At 42.0% G+C, this 26959-nt stretch overlaps 2 protein-coding genes across 3 annotated transcripts in view; both read right to left on the bottom strand.

Annotated features, from left to right (window-relative positions):
• ldhba (lactate dehydrogenase Ba) overlaps window positions 1-9852 on the bottom strand; it is a 30902-nt gene extending 21050 nt beyond the window's left edge. For both annotated transcript variants that reach the window (XR_007196355.1, XM_048268477.1), the window contains exons 1-5: window positions 9695-9852; window positions 3524-3660; window positions 3005-3122; window positions 1526-1699; window positions 1056-1229 (exon numbers count right to left, since the gene is read on the bottom strand). Coding sequence is in view for 1 of the 2 variants with exons in the window: in XM_048268477.1 (XP_048124434.1) it covers window positions 1056-1229; window positions 1526-1699; window positions 3005-3122; window positions 3524-3652 (595 nt within the window). In the remaining variant the exon portion in view is untranslated. The remainder of the gene's footprint in view (window positions 1-1055; window positions 1230-1525; window positions 1700-3004; window positions 3123-3523; window positions 3661-9694) is intronic.
• Window positions 9853-19055: 9203 nt separating this feature from the next.
• slc25a3a (solute carrier family 25 member 3a) lies at window positions 19056-24993 on the bottom strand. Its single transcript, XM_048268475.1, has 8 exons — window positions 24893-24993; window positions 24445-24605; window positions 22888-23015; window positions 22204-22383; window positions 21345-21526; window positions 20818-20990; window positions 19746-19856; window positions 19056-19409 (listed from the first exon to the last, which is right to left on the bottom strand). The coding sequence occupies exons 2-8, from the start codon at window positions 24587-24589 to the stop codon at window positions 19246-19248; spliced, it is 1083 nt and encodes a 360-aa protein (XP_048124432.1). The 5' UTR covers window positions 24590-24605; window positions 24893-24993; the 3' UTR covers window positions 19056-19245.
• Between the last annotated feature and the right edge of the window lie 1966 nt (window positions 24994-26959).

Below are 26959 nucleotides of genomic sequence, written 5' to 3'. Positions count from 1 at the left end.
GAATATATTTTCCGGTAAGGTTGTTCATGTTGTCTGCATAAATTCAGCCAATATGCCTTCAACAGGCTGACTGGCAAGTTGATGATACCCCCCACCACCTTGTTTATATGTGACCTAAGTATAATGATTTACTGTTTTTGAGGTGTGATTGTAGAATCTGTCAGTTAGATCTGATATGTGCAGGAAGTGACAAGGAAGGGAAAGTTAAATTAAAAAAAGGAACAGCATAGAAAATCAGCTATTACAATACCTATGCATAATAGTGTGGTATAATGGATTTTCTATGTAAAAATTGGCACACTTAGAATATAATAGAGAATTGCAGAGGCAATGTTGAAAAATGCCATGTGATACAAATTTAAATGTAAAGAACAGACCTGGGACAATGTCCCCATAGCATCTCTGAATGGAATTTAGTGGAAATGAGATGATTGCACAATGAAATGTGTGAAAATCCCTAAAATCGGACTATGTTGTTTCCTACCGGTCACAATTGTGGCCAAGCATAAAACACTCCTTTTCACAATTGTGACCGTCATCATGTTCACTCATGCTATGAGAACGCTGAACAAAGTTCACATATTTCAATTGCATCCCTCCATATTAGACACCTTAAAGATTATGTGTACCAAAAATCTTTGTCCTATGTTTACATAAACATACCTTTCTAAGCTTTAGTTTGGGAGCTTTTGGGTGGACATTTTTTGGTCAGGGTGCAACCAAAACATAAGCTGCTCTGGCAATGTGACAAATGGTAATAATTCCAAATGGCTGTTTATTGTGTGTTTACTTTAAGAAATTAATTATGCATTTAATTAAATATAAATTAAATTATTAAAAAGAAATGAATTGAGTTTAAGTTGATTATTAATTATTACAATTCTGGTATCATTATAGATGATAACCTGAATGTTAACACCTCCACATTAATTTCTAGGAAGACACACATATATATATACACACAAAGAGGGATAGAGAGACACACGATTTGTCTCTACCAACCTCACACACACACACGCGCACACACACACACACACACACACACACACACTCACCGCTGGTATCTCCATGCTCTCCCAGGATCCAGCCGTTGAAGCTGCTGGAGTGGATGCCCAGCCTCTCGGCCATCAGGTAGCGGAAGCGGGCAGAGTCCAGGTTGGTGCCGCTGCCAATCACGCGGTGCTTGGGCAGCCCGCTCAGCTTCCAGGTGACATAGGTCAGCACGTCCACTAGAGGGCAGACAAGAGACACGGGGTTGACCTCCAGGCTGGGTCTCTTAATATGGTAAGGGCAATTTAGTGTGTTATGTTTTTGAGACTCAGAGACAGGGTGAGATTGATGAAAAAACAAGGGGAAAAAAAGAAATAGAGAAAGAAAGAATGTGAACAGAGAGAAATAAATGAAAGAAACAATGAAAGGACCAGAAAAGAGAGTACAAAAAGACATGGGGGTAATTACAAGAGAGAGGCAGGAGATAGTGCCTGAGTGTGTGTGTGTGTGTGTGTTAGTGTGTGTGTGTGTGTACCTGGGTTGGAAACCACAATGATGATGCAGTTGGGGCTGTACTTGACGATCTGGGGAATGATGTGCTTGAAGATGTTGACGTTCCTCTGCACCAGGTTCAGGCGGCTCTCGCCCTCCTGCTGGCGCACGCCAGCGGTCACCACCACCACGCGGGAGTTGGCCGTCACTGCGTAGTCTGATGAAACAGGGGGCACGGGAGGAGATGTCAGACTCACCTCATCAGAGTCTAAACCAGCGCTATGTGTCTAAGATAAACAAACCGTAGACCGAAAACTGTGTTTCCAAATAAGAAATCTGAGTGGAAGTATGGTGCAAATATGACAAAAAATAGGAGATATATGGAGAATACTGTAAAGCAAAACCATTAGTAGAAGTATTTGATGTCCATGTTCAAGGGAAGAGGACATCATGTTCTGTATGTTCAGTCATACATGACTGATCAGATCTTACAAAAACATTCTGGATGAAACTGCAAGTTTGAACTCCCCTGTTCACGGGCAGGACACCCTGGGGTGAAATATGTCTACAGTGCCAGTTGATTTGCATGTTTTTTTACTTGCATGTTGCGTACTGCCTTAGTGACTCAAGTCACCCAGCCAGTGAGAGACAGTCACTAATTATCAAAAAGGCTACAACGTGTACTATGTAATATCAGAAACCCAAATGTTAACAGAAGAGTAGGCGATGGGGCAGTGGTTATCCAGTGCTGTCTCTCTCACTCTGAATGACGGTACAAAAAGTGATGAGACTGCTTTCTGGCCACAACTGGTCAACTTTCTGTCTTATCTGTTCAGACTGCTCATCAACGATGGAAAAGTCATTTTCTAAAACGGATAGTTCCGGTCCTTGATTATGACTGGCTGAATTGCGTTCAGTGCCGTTGTAAAACCCAGCATAACCCTACACGTTGACTACACTACGTTCTATGTCACTGCGCCACCATTCTGAAAGAGGAAATATATATCTTGGCGGACAAAATTATCATCCATGAATAAATTGTTACATTCCTCGTTGCTGGGCCTTTATTTAATGAAATCTGGCCAGATATACGCAGTAACCGTTTTAGAAAAGCAACAAGTCACTCGACTTCGTAGGTTACACTGATTTTAGAACAGCTAAGAGCGGTTTTAAGCACTCCGCTCACGCATCATGCCTAATGACGCCCCTTAGCTCTTTTAAAAAGTGTAACCTATGGCCTCTCGGGGCTTATTGTACTATAAGCATATTTACAGTATTTGTATTGTGCCATTATCGAATATGAAATGATAAGGTTGGCAGTAGCAGAACTGTTGCCAGTGTGAACAAGCACAGACAAGTTGAGCCACAGCAATGCTGCAACACAGCCATCATGTGCACACTTTACACATCCAGGCATGTTCTAACATCAACTAACGCTTAACATTGTCTTCAACAACTCCATCTGGGGAGTTTCAAGGTCCCTGCAGAGAGGTGAAAGGTTGTGAGCTGTGGCCTCGCTCACCCTTGTCGGCCACGATGACTGGCGTCTTAAGGAACAGACTGCCGTGCTGCAGGTCCATCATCTCTCCCTTCAACTTATCCTCCATCACATCGACCAGGGCCAGCTCATCAGCCAGATCCTACAGAAGGGGAAGAGAGAGAGAGGGGGGTCAAAGAATAAAAAAATATGACCTTGTACTTGCTAGCACTGACCCTGATAGTGCTGACATTTTTACGCCACTTGAACAACAAATGAAAAGTTACATTTTCAGACTAAACAGGACAGTTCAGAGTAAAAATACTCATGACTTTACTCATTTGTGTTTCTTTTTGTAATCAAATCAAAGACCTTGTTTTTGCTAGCACTTTGCACTTATCAAACTAAAAGACCCTATTTTTAAATAAGCGCAAAGGTTATGAGTGAACGTTTATAACAATGCAAATCATGACATTCTTACTCTGCTTTTTTTGTTTGTTTGTCTTTGTTTACATGTTTGTATGCTTTAACACTGAAGGACTTGCTGCTTATGAGGAGACCTACCCTGAGCAGGACGCTGACGGCGCAGGCCATCCCCACCATGCCGACGCCCACAACGGTCACTTTGTTCCTGGGGGGCTCAGCGGGGCCCTCGGCCAGGGGGGTGATGAGTTTCTGGAGGGTAGAAGACATTTTCCACGCTGGCGGGGAGGGGGGGGGGAGCAGAACAAGGCAGGTCAGACATATGTTCACACTTCACACACACACACACACACACTCAGGTGAACATAAAGACAAGCATCAATTTAAACAGATGTTTTAAGAGATTTAAACAGGGAGATAAAAGTACACTGTAAATATATGAAATTAAAACATATCTGGCTGGGGACATTCAAAAATTCCCAAGAGAATCTGGCTCTAGGACTGATATGACATCGATCTGGACAACTCAGGTCCCAAGTCAGGTGCTATCTGAATGAATGAGGCAATATATATTCAAATGTTTAACATGTTTACTTTGTATACACATATATATTTAAACTGAGTATATACTCTACAACACTCAAATGTTTTTCCTTTTTTCTTAAATGTAATGTGTGCCCATGTGGGTATGGCAAGAGATTACACAAGCATTTCACATAAATAAGAGACAAATGAAAGATAAGGGAAATAGACTACCCATCATTGACTAATCATGGCTCATATTTATATGTTGCATAAGTGGCTAGGCTGTTGTTGTGAAAGGAGCTGTATCTAAATTTACAAATTAATAAGAAACAAATCAATCAAATCAAATCTATGGCTCAACGTCACCTGTTACATGTCCATTATATCAACTAGACTATTGTTGTGAAAAATGTGTTTACTAACACTGTCCTCAGGGTATTAGTGCAAACCTGGCAATTTTAAACCCAGACCGTGGGTCAGAGGTCCCTCATTAAAGAAGACCCTGCTAAACTCATTAGCCAGAGGCTAACACTGTCTGCAGGCATTCATGTCTAATCCTGACACACCTCTTAAGTCTGGTCCGCACAGGTGGATCACACACCAGACAATAACATTTCAAGACAGTGATTTGAGCTACAGGACTAGATGTTCAATTCTAGGGTTAGGGACTTCTTACAGCAACCAAACCTCTCAAAGGCACATGCCCAGCTAACCTAGACTATGCATTATGACACATCAGGGTGCAATTCAATCACCATACTAATATTTACCTAAACTTCACACTTAGCAACAAATCCAACCCAGACAGGCAAAACAGAGTGACAGAGGATAATCCAGTAGAGAGGAGGCAAAGGATCAGTGCATGGGCTATACAACCACATGCCTTCCTACACACAGAAGATTAGCGTCTTAAAATAGCACATTTTAAGGATACCCTGAATACCTTCCACCACCGAGAGACACCTTAACCCAGTGCTGAACATTAGCATATGGATCCTCAGAGGCTCAAAATGTTACAGATGCTGAAGGTGAACTCAATATCTCACAGAGCGAGAGAAGAGAAGAGAAGAGAAGAGAAGAGAGGAGAACAGGCACTAACTGGACTGTGCAACAGGTCTCAGCAGCCTCAGCATCATCTTGCCTCACTTGTCATCCAAATTCAAGCGCACACAGGAGAACTCTCCCGTCCCTTCTCCTCCACGTTAAATACATCCCTAAGGCTAACCTTCGACCAGCTATCATATCACTCTGCCTGATACTGATACACACACACACACACACACACACACACACACACACATCAAATCTGAAAACACAAACAAGCCTTGCTGGAGTCTATGGATGGCGACAAGGCCTGTGGACGAGCCCAAACAACCCTGATTACAGCCAAAGGCAGGTTTATCAGGGTGGATGCGTGTGCTTGTATGACTTTGGCCCCACTGTGTCATCTTGGTGCCAAGCTAGAGATGCTGACTTGTGCCTGCCCAGGCTTCATGACCAAGGATGGGCAGTATTTATGATAAATCTATTTAAACTATGTATTTAAAATACAAAATAGCATTTTGTTATTTGTATTTTATTGGGTTGAAAAAAATGGCTGTGTATTTTGTATTGAAAAATGTATTTTGTAGTTAAAATAATGGGTTGTGTTAGATATTTGCCCAGATTTATTGTGATCATAATATTGATATTCAGGATGATGATCCAGTGCAAGATGAGTAACATGCATAGCCGTGGGAAGTGGGGGTGCTGGGGGTGCGGCAGCACCCCCTGCAGGAAAGCACGCGTATTTATAGGTCATACCACTCACGATCAGAAAAAAAAAGAAGCTCTCCGTCCCCCCTGTCTGTTATTCTATCATGCACTAAAAAATGTTAGGCCTACATTAGACCTGGGAGATCTAAACAAAAACTAAACAAATTAACAAAACAAACCTGAGGGAGATATCCTATGACGCTAGCTTTATGGTACGACAATATGCCATATTAAGTAGGCTAGCTGAATATTACCGTGAGTTTCCCAAGGAGCTAAACACGGGCCGCCTCAATCTTCAGCTTAAAATGATGCATAGTGTTATCGGGGAGTCTCGGTGCACCACGGTGAAAGGTGGCATGGATATTAAGTAAGCTCCATCCACAAACAAGAGCTCTCTTCAGCAAGGTAGATGAACTTATTCATCTGTGTCTTTGCGTGCCTGTTTCAGTGGCCTCCTCAGAGCGTTCGTTCTCTTCTTTTTGAAAGTGTAGGTTAAATGCTACACTGTGCGTTTATGATGTCAGCATTTGTTGTAGGCTATATTTGTGATATGTGGATCAATTTAATGTAGGCTAGCCTATGAATATTGCGTTGTGTAGGCCTGTGTTATGTATATGTTTTGAGTCAATGTGTTCTGTCTAATATGCTGTGCGATAGGGTCTTTAGCCTGTTTTGACACCCATGTCAGAAGCGTCAATAATTATTACGTTTTATTAATGTTGGTGTTCAACAGTTTTATATTTCTCGTGTTCACCGTCAATTTCGGTGCAAGGCTACAGCAACTTTGTTACCTTACTAGTGTAGCGTCAGATAGCAGACGGTTACCCCACCCCCCACTACAGCACCCCCAACCAAAACTCACTTCCCACGGCCCTGGTAACATGTAGGTTGCTTTCACACACACACACACACACACTTGGGACAACTTCGGAACAACTTTGACTGTGATGTGCCTGTGTCCTCCTGATAATACAAATGGCATGTTTCTGAGCAATGTCATTGGGCAATGTTCCTGAGTATTGTGGTTCTGGCACGTTAGGAAAACTCTTTTTCTTGGGAACTTCAATCATCAGTAGGCAAATAAATATGATAATCCAATCGGAACACATTCCACCGATTATGTGGTTGCCCTGCTCAAAGAGTTGCCACATGCATCACCTAAAGCAATATCAAGTATTCTGGGCATGCACAGACAATGTCAGAGACTTCTTTGTATGTCGGTGTATGTCAGTAAAGGTGCCATGTGTAAGAATTGAGGTAAAAAGAATGAGAATTCTTTTTTTCCAAAAGAATGAGAAGAAATAAGGGTGATGATGTCATTAAAAAAAATGACAAGGTATAGTGCTGCAGAGATATCAACCTGAATTAGCATGCTAAATTACTAGCCACAGCCCGACAGGTGTCTTAATACCAGTTTCGGCCATGGGAGGCGGTATGCGGGCAACATAACCGCCAGCCAAACTGCAATACACGTTTCTTGGTTGTTAATCCAGGGTAGACCAACTCACTTTCTGGAGGTATACTGCCCCCATCTTTTATGGAATATGGAGTATGAATTGATTTTTTGGCAGACATTACACATGGCACCTTTAAAGGTAATAGTATTGGGTTGCTTTAGGCCCACACTCAGTGGCTATCAGTAGGTTCGGTGATTAGTTTGTACCACTTGACAAGTTCAGTTGTGACTTTTTGACTACATCTCTGATACAGTGTTTAGGCTATGAGATGTAACAGGCAGGTCAGCATGTGTCATAGGCAGAGAAAAGCTGTTGCTCTCAAACAATGCCCACTTAATCAACAGAGTCAGTGTACTGATAAAGGAATACACTAAACACACAGATATGGAAAGCTTGCAAAGTGATTTACTGACTTTAAAGATTATTATTATTTTGAAAATACAAAAACACCATATTTTATTTTGATTTTATTTTTATACATGATGTGGCTACTGTATTTTGTGGTTTGTTTTGATACACTTAAAATTAGGGTTTTTGATATTTTATTTTAAAATAACATTTTGGTGTATTTTTGCCCATCCCTGTTCATGACCCACCAGGCCCTACTAACGCGTGTTCATGTGAGTAGTTGGCAGTTTAGAGATTAAACGCCTGATAGAGCTTGCGTGGACACTGACATGCCTCTCTCACACATGCACACACAGGGGCAACACAGGCCCCACACGCACCACATACACTCATCAAACCATATGGTCGTACACAAAGAACTGTTGCCAAAACTGTGAAACTGGCTTTTGGCTGAGCTGTGAGCTCTCTGCCAGTGTTAATACCAACCCCCAACATATCACGTTGCTCGAGACTCTATGGGACTAAATGTAGGGCATGATGGAGAGGCTTCTAAAATCCCTAAACAAATGCACTGGTTACAGCACTTGGTTCCCATCTACTAACAATTTAGGACCAACTCACTGATTCTTCAAAAAGAGGACAGGAACAGAATATTTTTACATCCGTTCTATAAGGGCAGTTCCAGTGTGTCCACACTGTTGCTATTACTGAAATGTTGGAACCATTTTGAGTGTTTTTAGGCATTCACCTTGTACTTAAACCAGTGCTGTCAAAATTCCAGAAGGTCATATAATCAACCAAGTCTCTACTTGGACTTGCATTATAACAGGAACAGAGATACACCCTAATAAACATGGCAAAGATTACAACTATATATGATAATCTACAGAAGCTGCAGATACTGACTACCATTTTACTGGTCTAGTTATCGGATCCATCACTTCCAGCAGAGTCAATGTAAAACAGGTAGTAAAGAACAAAATGTGCAAAACCCTCTCAGGGCGCACCGCGCAGCACAGTTGTCTGATAAAGCTGTGCGTAAAACACAGTTTGCATCATGCCACCAGTACCTCGTTGCCTAGCAAGAGAGACTGTCTTGTCGATATAATTAGGCCTACAGCTTGTGATGTACTCATAATGAAAGTGTAAGCTACCCCTAGGACACTGAGAACGCACGTATCCGTTTCGGAAAATGAGGGCCAGTTCCAAACTGCATCTGACAGGCCTGTGCTAGGCCCAATTACAACTATTACGCTTCATAAGATGCATAAAATGGAAACACAAACAGTATCGTGATGTAGACGGTATCTCGTTGCCCCTTTTTAATAAATGATCATTATGTTACGTTCTGTTTCACAGATGTCGAACTAGGGTTATGCGTTACGTAAGCAAGGTCTTGTCCTTATTCAAACAAAATGTGCGAACTCTATCTATCATATAGGCAAATTGTTCTGCACATTCAACGAATCCCCTTTCACCACCAGTAATTTGATTAGTACTGTAGAATAAAGCGGTTATCTATACAATGACGCAAGTGACCGTAATGTCCTTGACGATTTGGATGTTTCTCGGTCTCCTAGAAGATTACACGCGTGCGAAGCTTTATAACGGTCAATCCAATTGTTTTTGTCTTTTGTTTTCTATCAGGTTAAACGCGGAGTTGCATTTTGGCCTGTTTCCAATCGTGGTTAACATAGAGACGGTAAGATGGATCTCTCCAAGTGTCAGATTCCACCATGTTACGTTCATTCAGGAGTATGCTAAGTGAGGCCACTAAACGGAGGCGATGTGTCATCGCAGTTAAGATTAAGGTTGTTATCATAAAACAGAAATGTGTCCTTTTCAGTTCAACTGTATAATTAAGCATTCCTTTGCAACGCATTCATTAGTGCAGGACCATAGCCAGTAAATTTCCGTTAACAGACACCGACAGAGACACAAAGTAACCTTGTTTCATTGTAGGGTATGTACAGCCAGTATCTGAGGTTTCCATTTTGTCCGAAAAATATACGGGTGTACGTGACCATGGCTGGTCTTGTAGAATGCAAAAACACGTTACGTGGATGTAGTATTTACTATAGCCCCACTTTCTTTTATAAAACGTCTAAATGACAGGAAATGGTAATGTGTGATTCAAAGGGGATACAATAGCCTACAACTACAAGCATAATTATAAACATTAGCCTTATTCACCATTGACTCGAAGCAAAAGAGCCAAAGTACATACATTTGTTGAAGCGAGTTTAAACGCGCTTGTGTCCTTTGGTCCAACAAGGCGGATGAAACGGAGAGCACGCTGCAGACACCGTGGCCAGGCAAGGCAGTGAGTGAGCGCGTGAGGACTTCGGGAGTATGGAGTTATAGAGCTTCCGTGTATAGGGCGGATGTGTGTGTGTGTGAGGAGAGAGAAAGAGGGAGGGAGAGAGAGAGAACTTAACTGTGAAGAGGGTGCAAAGGACGTCTGACCCATTGTGTTGTGTGCCCAAAACCATGTAAATAATGTATTCTTCGCTGCCTACTGCTTGACGAGGCATAGCCTGCCAAGCTTATTTGATCATTTGTTTTGGACGTGTACCTTTCTGAAGTGGAGAAAGCCTGTTGGCCAAGTACTAACTCTCTCAATTCGACCTGACACCTACCTCTATAAGACCGGTATTATTGTAATCACTGATGCCCTCCATGACGCAATGGCACTAGTGTGGCACACGCTAATCACTATCACTGTGTGTGTGCACCTGAAGTTTTACTGTAAGAAAGTGTCTCTGGAGTGCGTTCAAGTAATTTAATTCCTGTATATTTATTTTCTTTTATGTGTAGCAAATCAACCTGACCTAATAAATAACAATTCATGATGATAATTGACTATATGGATATTCATACATCACATTCCAAGAGATGCTTAATAAATTCAACATAATGACACATAATGACTTACAGTTGTGTGAAACATTACCTGGTGTTATCGGAATCATAGGTTTTATCAGGTATGGCACAAAGATAAGATATTATCTTATCTTACATTATAACTACAGCTGGCTAGGTTGGCTATTAACCACCAGTCTACCTTGCTTTGACATAAACACGCATTACCATGACCCTTCTCTCAAAGGCTTGTAGGCCATTTGCCACTTGCTTGTGAGTAAAACTGGACACCTTCTGCCATGTCAGAGGTCAAGCAGACCGTTAAGCAGACAACATGAATGATGAAAGATCTGGAAGGAGAATGGTTAGTAGGTTAGGTAAGTTATTATGGCTGCAGTGGACCATGACACAACTTCCATGGCAGCAGGCCAGGTTTAAGGTGATGTTGTGATGGATTCATTATTCATCATTCATTATTTGTGGACTCACATGAGCTATCCAATGTATAGTTTGTTGACATTCCATTTAGATTATTTGTCCTGTTCCATATTTTTTGTCTCACTGTCAATGAGCCAACTTTAACAGCACTACAAATCCTCCCCCTAGACTTCCAACTTCATTGGCTGCCCTGTTATACAACACCCCTTCAGATGGCCATGCCTCCTTCAGGTGCCACTGGCTAGCTTTCATGTGAGATAGATCAAGACCACAACCACAGCCTGCATACACGTTTAGCCACAGAGGTTGCGTGTTGCCCCTCCATTTAACCTTCAATGAGTAGTAAAGCAAACATAGGCTTATGAGAATGTTATGAGAATGTCTGGCTCCCAGATGCATCTCTGTTCCAGACTCCATCTGAGTGGTTTTGCTAAGTCATCGTGGTGTACTGGGTCTGACTAATGATGGATCCACATGAGGGGTCCTGCTCCGTGCATGATGAACTGATAGAGTAGCTTATAATATATCTTTCATGAGTGTAAAGAGTCAATGCAAAAGTGTTGTATGTGTGTATGCAGAAGAGAGGGAGAGAGAGAGAAAGGGAGAGACTCTCAGAGAGCTTGTCTTAATGAAGGTAAATGGCCTATGGGATGGTCGTGCAGAAGTGCTTAGCAAACAGACCTGCATGAACCCTCCATAGTTTCAGTTATCTGTGCAAACACTACTCTGCCCTCAGTCGTGTTTGTTTGTGTGTGTGTGTGTGTGTGTGCATGTGTGTGTGTTCAAAACACAGTCAAAATGCAGGGTCAGATAGGTTGCATATCTGTCACTTACATGTATCTTTCTAACAGGAGCCATGTTAATGTAAGATTTTGATCCAGCCCTACAAAATTGACCACAGTGATACAAATTGTATTCATCTGCAAAATGGTGTTCTGATGGTAAATAAGGTTCCTCCACTGGTGCCAGGCTCTCACCTGGAGACAGAAAAGCCAAGCAGCGGCCATCAATTAGAGAATAGGCCACAGGAGGAGGTTTGGGCAGAATCACCACAGGCAGACGGCCATTGTAACTCAATTTGCATCCACATTGTAATTTCAATAAAAGGACCAAAAAGCCCATCTTGCCAATTTGCACAAAAGGAGTTACCAAAGAAAATGAAGGCAACTCTTTTTTTTAGTGGGTGTTCATATTCAATGAATGTTTTGTAGTTGTGGGCCAGTTTACAGTTTAAGGATTCACGTTGAAGCGGGTGTTTGGAAGGTATCGTTGCATACTGTGACTCTATCTGCGTTCTGTTACTGTATCGTGACGTGCTTAGCTACTGCCTGTTATTGGATCAAAGGATTTATTTTGCAACATTTTTGGAAGCCATCCACCGTTTTCCTACAATGTCAGTCATTTTCAGAGAAAATTGCTGCCTCAAGGTCCCCATTTACAGGCCCACGTAGGCAGCAAATGTGGGATAGAATTGTTGGAATAACAAAGCTGTTTGGAACAGTGTGTTTCTGTGTTTCTGGAACTAGAGGCCATCTAAGTTTCCTCCTCTGAACCTCATACTATGACTTGAAAATTACTGCATATAAAGCAACAAGATACAGCAACAAGTCTCCTTGCACTGTTTACGTCAGTATGTCAAATACAATTATGTATGAATTAATAACACCTGCAACTTGGACATTATGTGAAATAGTGTGTTAGTGTAAATTTTTTTTTGCTTTTTTAAACTGGGACATAAATGTGATTTGTGTGTGAAAGCAGCATCTGTTTCCTCCTCTGAATGTAACACTATGATTTGAAATTGACGTATCCATAGCAACAAGTCTCCTTGTGCCGCGTAACCCAATCAGCATGTTACATGAACAGCATCTGCCCCTCCTCCTCAGGCCTCTCTTCCTCCTCCCCCAGTCTATCTTCTTCCTGTGAAAGACTTGAACAGTCTGCCTCCATGTCTCCGTGAATTTCACACATGGGCTCGCGAGCCAATGACAGCCAAGTCCCACCTATCAGCTCATCCAATCAGACCGCAGAAGGCTGGACAGTGGATCTGAGTCATGCAGTAGCCGGCAAGGGCATTGTGTGGGACAAAGGGACCTCTCCTCTCCTCACCTCTCCTCTATCTTTCTGCCCCCTTCTGCTTTCTTCCCTCTCTCTTCTCCTCTCTCTCCCTTTCTCACTCTCTTTCTCTCTCCTTCTCTCCCTCCCTTACCCCTTTGTGTGTGTGTGTGTCTATCTGTCCGTATGGATCAGGAGCAAGCGGAGGCCTGCAGAGGAGGCTGCAGCAGATTGTGTAAGGGGGTGTGGTTGTTACGTAACATGCATGCAGCCCTCTGCACATGCAACATGCTTGTCGCATTCAGCTCCCCCACCACCCCAATCCTGTCATGTCCTTTGATCATTCACGATCATTCACGAGGAGCCTACAGTGCACACCATGACAACTGCTGACATATTTATACACACAGATGTGTGTGTCAAGGACAACTGTACATGACTGACTATAAGTAGCACATATCAGACCAGTCATACATTCTCCCTCACCAAGAACCTCCATTCCTCTCTGACATTGCTTGGTATGCTAAAGAATAAGTGATACCACAAAGATCTGTCCTATGTTTATTTTGTACAGCGACCGTTATCAAACGGTCAGGGTGTAATCCCAGTTGCTGAGAGTGCTCAGATTAAGAGATTAAGAACAAAGCTCTCAATTGGTCTCTGATTACATTTTCATAACATTGGTAGGCCGGCCACTAATACTACCAAGAGTTTTTTTTGGGCTGTGTGAGATATCTTTTCCAGAACTACACACTGGCACTCACAACTAATGAGACATATACAAGCATACTTTCACTGTCATTCTTTCATTACTCTCTCATGACTTACTCTTTTACACACACAAACGTCTTCTCTTACACACACACACACACACACTCAGACACACACACTTCTGTCTTTCTCTCTCCCACATACACACCTCAATTCTCAGCCACATCAAATAAACCCATAGGGCATACAAGCCACGTCAGGGATCACAGCCTATTTATCCCACAACAGTTGCTCAAGTTTACCATTCGACTTAAAAGGACTCAAGGACACAAATCCTTTTTACAGTAGAGTAGCACTTGGCCATCAACTGGCAATCATCCCACCTAACAGCCTTGATTATCACACCAGAGTTGTTGATAACGGTCAATAAAACAATACTGATATGTGAGGTATGTTATAAATCAATGGAATGTATAATATTTACTGTCTGCCCAATTTGCAGTGGTCTTGTCTGACTCCTCTTGTCTGACAATTCCTTTAAATAGGAAACATGATCTTGGACTTCACGGGAAATCACAATGTCACTGTTATGAACACCAATATTACATTACATTACATTACATTTAGCAGACACTTCTTGACCAAAGTGACTTACAAATGTCAGCTATATTAAAAGGGATCACATTGTCCCTGGAGCAACTTGGGGTTAAGTGCCTTGCTCAAGGGCACAACGGTGAAAGCCGGAAATTGAACTGACAACTTTCAGGCTACTGCACGCTAGCCCAGCTCCTTAACCACTACACTACCACCGCCCCAATATGCTCTCCAAACTCAGGAGTACTTTGAGATACCTCACATACAATCTCTCCCTCTCGTGCTCCGAACTCTTTGACCTTCCCAGCTCTCCCCACGCCACCCAACCAATCGGTGCACTCCACTGAGAGGCTCAACTGAGGCTCGACCAATCACAGGCTCTCTTTTAGAGGAGCACATTGTCCCATTGTTCCCTTTAGGGCAGAGAGCAGCTGGCGTGACCCCGTGGTGCAAAAGACAAAATCGACACTAATCCCAAACACCCCTCCGCCACTTAAAAAGCACATCATATGGAACATGACCGATTTCAAGTCATACATTATCTCTCCTGTCTAATAAGTAAATTCATGTGTTTATATGACTTGCAAAGTTTATGTCATGGAGCAAAGAACTCATGGGTTTGTTTTATTTTCATTGTGTGGTTGGTTTTAAACATAATAGTATAAAATATACGATCTAAATGTCAATGAAACATACTGATAAACTGATAAAGGGAAATGTTCATTCTAAGCTGTTTATGGATGAAAAACATCAACAGTTGAAAACAAGTCAGTTGAATACAATTTGATAAAGCGTGTGTGTGTGTGAACACACACACACACACACACACACACACACACACACACACTCACATACTTTCTCTGATTACCTCCCCATCACCTCCCTGCCAGGGGAGAGATCCCTGACATGGACAATATCCTGGAGAGAGACAACTTCTCCATCATGAAGAGAGCCATATATGCCACCCAGGTAACTCATGCTGAACACAGAACCTATAGAATGTGAATGTGCAGTGTAGTCCTTGTGCAAATAAACTTATACTGGGCCAGATCACATGTTGTGAAGCACAAAAACTTTTACATAAACTTGTAAAATGTTTAAAAGTTTATTACATACTACACAACACTACATTTTCACATAAACTACGCACTGCTTCACAGGATTGCATTGAATTCCCTAATCCTTTTTGACAGTGTACATTCAGAAAGTATAAAACCTGAAGATACGCAACATCTGAATAAACTAATATGGATGTTACAGCTGGAGTATGGAGCTATAAGGGACAGACTCACCCACTTACATACAGTATAGTTTACATGTTTGCCCGAGAAGTGAACAGCAAACAAGTTGTGCTAATAAGCAGCCAATGATGAATGAAAATGAAAACTTCAGATGCAAAAGCCTCTAAACACCTCCGTCAAAAATGAGATAACGATGGTGAGTGAATGCTATACATATAGTATACGTTAATCAAAGAATTTATTTTCAAAGCTAAACACCACTCGCTTCTTGGTCTAAAATATTGAGTTATAAGCAAAAACCAATAGGAGATAAAATGAATAAAAATAAATGAATAAAAAATGTTCATTTAAAAGGAAAGTGGTGAGACAGACTTAGATAGATAGATAGATAGATAGATACTTTATTGATCCTCAAGGGGAAATTCAAGACTTAGAGGATTTTGCATGTGAACTCTTCATATATATATATGCATCCTAGGACTAACAAGATGGCTAATAAAGAGCATGATGTGAAGATTAAAATGATGAGTGGAGTCATATGATGAAAGTCACGCAGCCAGTCTGCCCTTGGTGGTGGTTCTAACTCATTAACTTCCCTTAACTGATTAGGTGCTTACTGATTACTCAACGGAGATGAGGGGAAGAGAGCTAAACGATGGGGAAAGAAAGAAACCAGCAACAACATAAAAAAGAACCATCATTGATTTAGGAGGCCTTTCTGAGAAACCTCTTTAAAAACATGTACCCTCATGATTATCTCGCTGACATTGTGTTCTTTCCAATGAAGGCTGGTAAGCCTCTTGTGATGGTGGCAGAAGAAGAGTGTGTGTGTGTGGGGGGGGTGGGGCGGGGGGGTGCTCAACTCTGCAAGATCTGAGGGCGATTGACCCAGGTCATCCACGCATGTGTCTGTCCACTCCTGGCTGGCATAAATGAAATGGCATTCCACACAGCCAGGCTGCAAAGACGATGGAGGTCAACCACATGTCTGTTTCTCATAGCAAGTGGAACTTTGCCCTCGGTCTCACATTTCATTGTAAGTCATGCAGGCTACTCATGGTTTTGCACTCCCTTTCATGCACTTACACACACACACACACACACACACACACACACACACACACACACACACACACACTCTCTCTCTCTCTCTCACACACACACACACACACACAACTCTATTCTGGTTTCATCTAATTCTGGTATGACCAGACTCACATTCACTGCATTTCAGGTGTGACTGTGATCATATTGTGTCTGTGCAAAACCAGCAGAAATTGAGCTGTGAAGCTCAACATAGTAGCTTAACGAGGCTAGGCTTCATCATAACAAAGACAACGTCATGCAGGGCTGTACAAGCCACTCATGTGACAATGGTGTTAGGGCCCCTGAGCTTACACGACAAACTGAACAAAAAGTAATCAAAAAGTTTGGGGTTGCATTCTTCAAAACACATGGTAGCAGAACACTGTGGTGTCAACTTGAAAAGAAAAACAGATGTTCAGATGTCCACAGTAAGTGAGAGCTAATGAGACAAGCTAAAAATAGCATCAGGACTAGTCCCCCACGTGGTCCATAGCTACACTTTTCCAGCTACCCAATTTCAGTGATGGTCACTCTAGTTACTGGAATTGTGTGTGAGTGGATATGCACGTACGTGTACTCACACACACTCCATGGGTTTACATGCATAAATACATAGACACACACAGTAGGCCACATGCTGACACACTTGCAGACATAAAAACATGCGTGATGGTGTTTTAAGCCTCCAACATCTTCCAGGCAACACTGCATGGAAGGCACTAGGGTTAGGCGTGGGTTAGGGCTAGGGCAAGGCCTTGAAGTCGGCGGTCGCAACGCTGCCTTGAAGTCGATGGTGGGGGCTTAAAACACCATCGAGCTAAATACTGTACATCCTCAATAATTGAATTAAGCCTCATCATGCTTTCTTACTGTCTCAATAAAAAAACTTTTCTTATTTTCTAACTTCAAATACTGCATTGCTGAAGATGTATACTGGGGGGGAAGTGACAATATGTTCTGTGAATTAATGTTACAATGGGTGTCACAATGAAAGCATAACACAGAATATCAATGGATGGTGTAAAATTGATCAGAATGTGTGAAAGCTTGAGCCGCATAATTCAACAGGCCAGCATTTCAAGGCAGACCAGAGCTTGTGGATAGAGCAGAGGGGGGGGAGACAGACATGAACAGACATGACTACATATCCCATGACCCTTTGCCCCTTGCTATCATAGCAACATTCAGAATCCAGATGTGCCAACTCTGGGAGTCCATTTCCCATAATACATTTCCATTATGTCCCCAGCAATCCAGAGACAGAGTCACAACAATAGGAAGCAAATGGATTCTAATGGCAACAACAATGGCACAGAACGGCTCATGAAAAACAGAGCCTGGTGATTTTGAACCGTATACAGACGCATGTGTGCTCCTCTGTGCTATTAGAGCATTATGAACACACACTCACACACACACACACACACACTCACTGATACCAATACCCCAGGATATTATGGATTTTTGCTAAAAGAAAACAACCTTCATTTAAATGAGGTCACACAGATACACTTTCTGTGTGGCACTCCTGTGGGCTGATGACAGGAAGCAGGGGCAGATAAAGCACTCAGGTTGCTTTGGGGAGTGCTGTGCACATGCTCGTGCCCAGAGCAGGCCTTTAACACACTCCTCTCTCCCATACAGAACACTCTCAGTCACTTTTAATGTTCCTGCTCTGATGTAGACAAGCCTGCAGAGAAGATATGTTTCTATGGTGAATGATGTCTTATCAAAGACAAACATTGATGTCAGTGTTGATTAATAATAAACTCAATAATTATAAAATCAATGCGAGTCATTTATGTTGCAAATATTGCTTTGTTTCACCGCATCTATTATATCCTTAATTGAAATCCGTTTTGTGATCTAGTGTTTTGTGAGAACACACAAGAGATGATATATCTGTTAATGAACGTAATTTGTCCAGAAGTGTTTTGCTTTCGCTTCAGTTCTGTTTTCAGTTCTACAAAACTAAATGTTACATCTGTGTTTCAGTCAACGAAAGCCACAAGCAGATCTTGTACTAGTAGGCTACTGTGCAACACTTAGATAGAGTATAGGCATTTTCTCAAAGATACCCTCCATGTTAAGCAGCTTCAGCTGAGCCACCAGAGGTAGACCTTTAAAATATGGCATATCGGTCCCTTGGTAGGTAAGTATCTAACAGTGAAAATACATTGGCTTGAATCTCTTCAACAGTTTTGTTTGGTATACATCACACTCCTTAAGACCTTTTAGTTGTTGAACTTTAGGGATAGTGCTCCCTCTGTTGGTAGAAAAGGACATGTAACAGTAGTACCTTGTCTGAGATCATTTGTGACACACACACACACACAGTCTTTGTGATGACATTTTGGGAAAGTAGTGCAGTACTATCCATTATTCTTACTATCTCTACACAACTCAGTCCTGAAACACCTCCACCAATACTGAAAATGCAAGATTAAAGGACAATTGTAATATCTAGAGTATAGGTCTGATACTTTATGCTAATATCCAGGTCGTGTTACAGCAATTACACATAGCATTGTGCTACAAAATGCTAGAGCTTTTTTGTTATTCATCCATTCATATTAAAACCATTACAAGAACAAAATGTGTTTTTTTTTTTTAAAGATTTATTTTCTCATTGTTATGGTATTCTCCTCTTCAGATGCATGGGCAGAACTGTCAAGTGACTAACTCTAATACAGCTGATGAATGTTTACAAAAACAGAGCTGTGCGCTGTAGATGGGAGTGGATGGGAGAATGAAGAGGCCAATGTTGCATTCTGGGTAAATGGGGAGGGTATTAGTGGCTAGCCAATCCCAACTTCTGCTTGAGCGACTCGGGCATCTCTGGAGGAGGTGGGCGGGGCAAGCGGAAGTAGACCTTCACTGAGTCGTAGATGAACCACTGCAGAGCAGTCAGGGTGCCAATCATGATGATGCGAGCGAACAAGCCCTTCCACACACCTGCACCAAGGTTCACACACACACACACACACACATGCAAAAACACACACACATGCAAAAACACACACAAAAAAACATATCTCTACGCATAAGTTGTGTGAAGGCACTTTTTACATATATGATATAACTTCTAAAATATAATCATCATTGTGGGAAGTACTTGGATGATGTGTTTAGTTTACTCAATAGCACCATCTAGTGTTAGTAAGTATGTCTCTATGTTGTGTGTGTCCTTTTTACCGCATGCATGTTTGTGTCTCATATCTATCTGGCTCTGGCTGTATCTGTGTGTGTGTGTGTGTGTGTGTGTGTGTGTGCTGTAAGTATATATCTCACCTTTGGGCCCAAGGCGTTTCACTACCTGGATAGCAGTGCTACCACTGTCCTTGTTAAGCACAGACACCACAGAGTCAGCTGGGTGAGAGACAACTGCACAGAATACACCAGCTGCAGAGATAGAAACACACACACACACACATGTTACACACACACGTTACACACACACACGTTATACACGTTACACGGTATAGGCCTAGTTAACCTTGCATGCAGTTGCAATATCTATTCAATTAATTTCTTTAATGTTTTGAATGCAGGCCCGGAGTGGCTAATCGGGAGCTTCGGGAGGATTTCTGGTGGGCCGTTAACGTTTTGGGCCTGTCTGAATATCGTGAGCTTAGCTGTGTTCATTTGCTGTGCCCTTGTGGCACTTCAGCAGCCTAGGTAGTGCAGTCGCAGCCCCTTACTCGCAGTTCCCCAAACAATTTACAAAGTAGCACTCACAAAAACTGTTCACTAATGTTAGCAGTGTTTTATTGACTTAAACACATTTAACATTACCTAGCACGTAGCACCACTGTAATCAAAACGAAAAGGCTTTCGCAAGTGTTTTGAGCTGTGTGTAATATTCCAACGGCTACCACTCATATGTGTGTGTGTGCATACATCTGTGCTGTGTGGAGCAGGTAGCAGTGAAAACCTGAGAGTGAGATGGAGTTTCACTGCAGCATTTGTAATGAAGTGGAATGGATTTGACATGGGCGTTGGCGCAATTGTATGAACAGTGTTAAAACAGCACTGATATTTGCATGGCAAAAGTGTGTGTGTGTGTGTGTGTGTGTGTGTGGGGGGTAATAATTATAAAAAGTGGGTGGGAGACATACCACCCTCGTATAATGGCTCCGATGCCCAACATATGTAAACTATGTAAACAATGCAAACTGACATATGACATATCTCTTCCACCCTCTATCTGTGACCATTGTACACATTTGTCATTTGTATGTCTGTATGTATATGTGTGTGTGTGTGTGTGTGTGTGTGTGTGTGTGTGTGTGTGTGTGTGTGTGTGTGTGTGTGTGTTTGTGTGTGTTTCAGAGTTCTCTTTGTGTCGCTCTGCGTCACTCACCGATGTATCCGGCCACAAAGGTGACCACCAGCTGCTCGGCCTTGGTGCACTCGCTGCGGGGCTTGGGCACCACGTACTTGTAGAGCGTCTCGACGGTGCGCTCGAAGCAGGCGAACTTCATCATGGTGTAGGGGATCTGCCGCAGCCAGAGTGGGTACACACCCTTATAGAACCTACACAGGGCTCAGAGGATGGCAGGGAGAGGGGGAAGATACACTGTTAGGCAAATCATCTTTAAAAGGCGATGACTGCAGGCTATCAAGGCTAAGTAAGGAACATTCTGAGTGAAGTGTCTCAAAAACACAGCAAACTAATTAAAAGGAACAAAATGGTCCTTCAGTGTGTGAGTGTGCATACAAGCATGTATTCTCAGGTGTACATATGTCTAAATGGTAAATATGAATATATTCATGAATATATTAATACACCACGTAAATGTGTGTATGCGTGTGTGTCAGTATGCGTGTGTGTCTGGGTGTGTGTGTGTGTGTATGTGTACGGTCCATCCCTTTCCCTTCTGTACTCACGCCTTGATGCCCTCCTCAGCGTGCATCTTGGGGACACACTCGCGGAGCGTGCTGGCGTAGCCCGGCTGCGTCTGGATGCGCACCTTACACGCCTCCATGGGCGCCAGAGCGATGTCGGCAAAGAACTCGGCGCTGGCCGACGACATCAGGTACAGGGAGGTTCTCCACAGGTAGGTGTTCTCCTGCTCAGGGCACACGTGAGTTAAAGGAGCTGTGTGCAATTCTGTAGGATCTGAGTGGTGTTGAACACACCAATGCACCGCTCCTCCATTTGCTTGCATTGTATTTCATACAGGGCCAGGTGTGGTATAGGTCAATTTTGAACTCAAAAAACGTCTTTAGTGCTGCTTTAAGATCACACTCAAAGAAAACTAATCTTTAACCAACACAATTCTGTCTAAACACCTCTAAAAATCTACAGACACCAAATACCTATGCTGTGCAATACAAAAATAAATGTAACTTAATTGTTAACAATGTTATGAAATGTTTTATCCTTTACTTGTCTATCCACTCTCCCAATGACTCTATTACCACTGAAGAATTAGCATTACAGTAAATGCAGTAAGACTACAGCAGGACATTTAATACTTCAGTGCTAAAAGTGCTTAAAGTAATAGTCATACCGTATTTTCCAGACTATAAGTCGCACTTTTTTTCATAGTTTGGCTGGTCCTGCGACTCAGGTGCAACATATATATATTTATATATATGTTTTTTTCCTCTTCATGACACATTTTTTGACTGGTGCTATACTCCGGTGCGACTTATAGTCCGGAAAATACGGTAATTTGTTCTTTCCTACCTACACACATGTAAATGACTGACTGACAACCCTACCGTCCCACTCCCAACCCACCTCGCCCAGCATGTCACTGTAGAATGACTTGAACAGCTCGTAGAAGCCAAATTTGCACAGGCCCTGCATGGAGTAGCCGATGAAGGTGGGGGCCCAGCCCCTCCCCAGGCCCCGGAAGCCATCCTCCCGCAGGGTCACTGAGAAGCCATTGAAGATGGACTTGTACTTGTCTGGGTCCACCTGCAAGGCAAACACCATCACGATCATTCGATGACGTTTACCAAAGTTCAAGAGGAACCCTATAGGGCTAATTGACAGCTATCACTCACCTCATTTCCGCTTTCTGAGGGATTTAAACCCTCATTACCAGTCACACGCTGGTATTACAAAGCATCCTCGCCATTCTCCTCCCTTTCTCTAGTAGTTCAACTCAAACTACCCCTTATCCACAGGGCCCATCTCTGCTATAGGCACCATAGGACCACAGGCAGCAACCAAGCTAAACATGCTTATTTTCAGCACTCTAACTCAAGCATTCTTATGGGTGATGTGGGTTATGTTCCCCACTGTAGAGAATGTCATGGACTGTCTTAATATTTTTAATGATTAAACTACACCTCTGTTGGGGTGATTGATCTTGTATTTCAACTCGTACAGTGTCCGTGTGTCTATTCATGTCTCATCAAAGTAAATGTATTTTGAAATATTGACGCGACGTTGAAGCGTCGTCGAGGCAGCACAAACCTGAATACGGCATTTGACGAGGTCGAGGGGTACAACAGCTGTGTGCGTGAGGCCACAGCTCAGGATGCCACCGAAGCCACAGAGAGCGTAGTACTTATTGGAGCCATACTCACAGCTCACTTCCGCGTCTGTAGGGGACACATGCAAAGAAGGTCAAGCAAGGAAAACAGTTATCTACTGTTTTTTTTCACGACTTTTATGACTATTCCTTTACAATAAAAGAGTTATTTATTCTCCACTGTACATAAAACATGACATTATAACTTCATCCTATATAACTACAGTATATCCTATAACTATATCATGAAATTGACATGGCAGGGTGTTATTATATGCATAATGCAAGACATAATATGCCTTTTAGAAGTTATGGTACTCATTTAGAGAGAAGAAGTCTAGAAGTCTTAATTTTAAATACACAGATCACACAGAGTTGTGGAAAAATAATAGTGACGTTTGAAATATAGAAAAAGAAAATTAAAAACTTAGAGTGACATGGTTGAACAGAGTGACACGACCTCGTCAGCTAATGGATTCAATATTATTAGCCTAACATAGCCAGGCCACTCAGTAGGCTAAAATTCATTCTCAGAGGTGTACCCTGCAAGCTTTGGAAGAGGACAATAATGGAGTTTTTTTAACTAGATTTCTTTATACAATTTAGACACGTGCAACCGTGATAGTTTTATATTGAAGAGGTTCATTAGGCTTACTGTTTTACTAATTCTTACTGTTTCTCTGTCCAAGCCAATAAGGTAAAATTGTGTAGCTGACAAGTTTCGGCTACCTTGCCTCTGTAGCCTTCATCAGAGGGGTCACGTGATGTTGGTGTGACGTCGTCTGAGCTGTGACGTCACACCAACATCACGGGACACAGTCCTGCTGATCGTGCAAAACCCCAGACAGGAGGGCGCCCACCCCCCGGGGCACCCCAGGGGACACGGCCATCCCACCACATCAGGTGGGATGGAAAACTCCATATAACACAGTTTTATAGTTTTATCCACATGTAAAGGAAAAACTAATGGCTACACCGGTAAGGAGCTAAGTCTGTAGAAGCCATAGGCCTACTTCCAGTTCGTGCGAGGCACGCCGGTGAGGAGCTTAAGGCCAAGGTGTCACGGTCAAGTTCAGGAGCTGATGACAACCTATGACAGAGAGCTGTGAAACGTTTGTTTCCATCTATTCTTGCAAATAAATATATTTAATTATGTAGGGACATTAAATTATTCGTGTCCTTCATAGCACAGTCAGGCACAATTCGTCCTTCATGTTCTAGTCTGTAAAGCCTAAGTGAGCCGCAATTTTAACAGGCTGCAGCCAGATAGCCTTTATTAATCCTGGATAGTCCTCTTTAGCAGGCCAAAATTAAAACATTTGTGCAATTCAACTATACATGTGAGCATTCATTTAGTGAAGATGATTATTATGATGTTTGATTTTTTACATTTACTTAATGAATGTTGACGCAAAGGTTTTTTTTTTTACATAATTTTGTTGAACCGGTAAATTTCAAACAGTTGGCTATTGATATTTATTTTCCCCATATCTCGGTACCGTCAATCGAGGCCGCTGCGAATCTCCGTTTGAGGTGTGGCTCAACAGGTGCGTCGTGTCCAGGCTCCGCGACTTCGTGCAAGACCATGAACGGGGTGCAGAAGGGGTTCGCCCGGGTCAACTGCGTCAGCGTGTACGGATACATCTTCTGGAGCGGAGGGCTATAGGAATTTAAAAGGAAGCTATTATAAATTTGGCCCTCTGGGAAACAACATTCATTCATTGCCATCTGGGAAACAACCAGCCGGGCTATCTTAGGGCTAAGGCAATCAGATTAATTAGCTGGATAAATAGCCTACAACCCATGTAAGGCATTTCATGGGAGACACAATCTCAAAGATCTCAACAACTAAAACACAAAGAAGCCTAGTCAAGGAATTAATCGATTACAACCTTGGTATAAGCTTTTGTAAATATAATTGTAAACAAATTGGCAGTTTTGCATTACCCTGACTTCACTGTGGTCGCGAAACGACGCCTCCTTGGTGCAGCAGCTCCCAGGCGTCAACTGACCTTCTGCTAAAGCAATCTGTCCTCCCGTTATCTACGTCACTCTCTACAAAGTAGGGAGACAAGGTGCATCCTTTTCAACTCGTGGACGAAACAACCCGTATGTAAGAGTATGTTCTTCAAAAATGAGTTGGAGACTAATAGAATTCATAGAATATTTATAGATATATGTTTTGTCCCCTGTGAGAGTGTAGTAGGTGAGTGGCTATGGCTCATCCGAATGCGTTTAAACACAAACTACAGGCTAATAATTGCGGTGTCAATAAAATAATGAAGGGTATCTTTGAACTTGTAAGACAATATCCCAGTCTAGGCTTATTGCATTTAGGCCACAGAGAAACTGCGGGAGTAGCCTAACTATCCTTCAGGAAAGGCACTTCACGTTTCATTAGGCTATGGACTATCACAAAGTACATCAGACTGAATAGCTACTACAAGACGTTTCAATGGCAGGGTGCGGTTGATCCATAACAGAGGGATGAGTAAAGAGATTACACCTGGCAGAGACAGGCTATTCTCGGCTGTGAGTCAGGTGAGTCGGCCGCTAGAGAACGCCCAGCTATATACTTCCCCCCTATGTTCCTCAAGATTTCTGCGTAACGCTGTGCGTAAATGCTGGATTGAAGATGATTGACTGAAATTGGTGGCCCGAACTTAGATCCAAATGAACATGGCAATGTGTGCCAAAGCAACACAGTTTTATGCCAGCAGATTAAGCACTAATTAAAAACATTTGACATTTACATTACTGTTACTGTTGATAAATGATGACATGTGCTGCACTGAAAGCATAAAGCTTAAAAAAACGTTATCCACTGTCAAATCTATTTTACAGTGAAGGACAATCTCAGAACCTGACTGATGTCACTGGAATAATTAAAACACAATTAAGACTTATTTTGATTCAATTCATTCAATATCGCACAGACACAGTACCCTCCACCACCCATCACAAATCTGCTATTTGTTCATTGAGGTATATCAGTCCATCAGACAGTTTTTCTCAGTCGCTTTGGTGCTTTTCTCACATCACTATTAACATTTGCACAGAAGTTAGTGCAATTCTCAAAACAATTAGTGCAAACTGCAAAACCTAGTGGATGACCTGCAAAAGCACGTCACTTGCTCAAAATGGATAGTCCATTCCTCAAAAGCAGGTATTCATGTCAATGAAACTATCAGTGTTTTCATTATGACAGTTCTCTCAGTGTTTTCCAATGCAAAAAAAGGTCAGAACTCGGTGACACTACCTGAACATGCTCAAGACAGCACTATACAGTACTTGTACAGCCATTTGAAAACTACAGTAAAGTTACACATTGCTGTAGTTAGGTGAGTAAGTGAGTACAAGACACTGAATGCATACATTTTTACTGTATGCTCTTTGCAATTCTACAGCACTGTGACAGAATTTGATAACTAGTTCAACAATTCTGTATGTAATGACTCAAGCAATGAAATGAAGACTATTAGTTTTATTGGGAACGACTATTCAGCATTCATAAGTATAGTTCATTTTGACTGACATGACATAAGCAAATGATAATGTTAAAAAACAGCAGAGAATTGTATGAAAGCAACTGATACATGTCCAAAAGTATTTGCAATTTGTTCAGAGGAAGGAGAAATTGCTACTATGATGTGCACAAATGACTAAATGTTGTGGAGGTTGAACTAATAGTTAGTTAACTAAAAAAAAGCACCAAAGCGACTGAGAAAAACTGTAATATCTGATGTAAATATTGACTTGCTGCCCATTGTTCTGGCATACATTTAGGTACAACTGACTACATGTTACACATGCCAAGGTATAGTCAAAGAAGCAACTGCACTCACATCTCTTGTTAACATAACAAACACATTTTTATTGAAAATATAAATATGATTACCATCACACACACAAAATGATACACACAGGCTACAAGAGACTTGCCCAGCTTAGAAGAAGTTCACCTCTGTAAAAAAAGAGAAATTACAAGTAACCCATGGTACGTATGTCATGGTG

This window comes from Alosa alosa, chromosome 17, assembly GCF_017589495.1.
Source record: "Alosa alosa isolate M-15738 ecotype Scorff River chromosome 17, AALO_Geno_1.1, whole genome shotgun sequence".
Lineage (NCBI taxonomy): Eukaryota > Metazoa > Chordata > Actinopteri > Clupeiformes > Clupeidae > Alosa > Alosa alosa.
This window is presented reverse-complemented; position numbering and strand designations above follow the sequence as displayed.

Coding starts and splice junctions, on each gene's coding strand:
- slc25a3a (XM_048268475.1), bottom strand. CDS start 24,589: ATGTATCCGTACACGCTGACGCAGTTGACCCGGGCGAACCCCTTCTGC. Junction 20,991..21,344: donor GCTGAGGAGGGCATCAAGGC/GTGAGTACAGAA, acceptor AGCCCTGTGTAG/GTTCTATAAGGGTGTGTACC. Junction 19,857..20,817: donor CTTTGTGGCCGGATACATCG/GTGAGTGACGCA, acceptor CTATCTCTGCAG/CTGGTGTATTCTGTGCAGTT.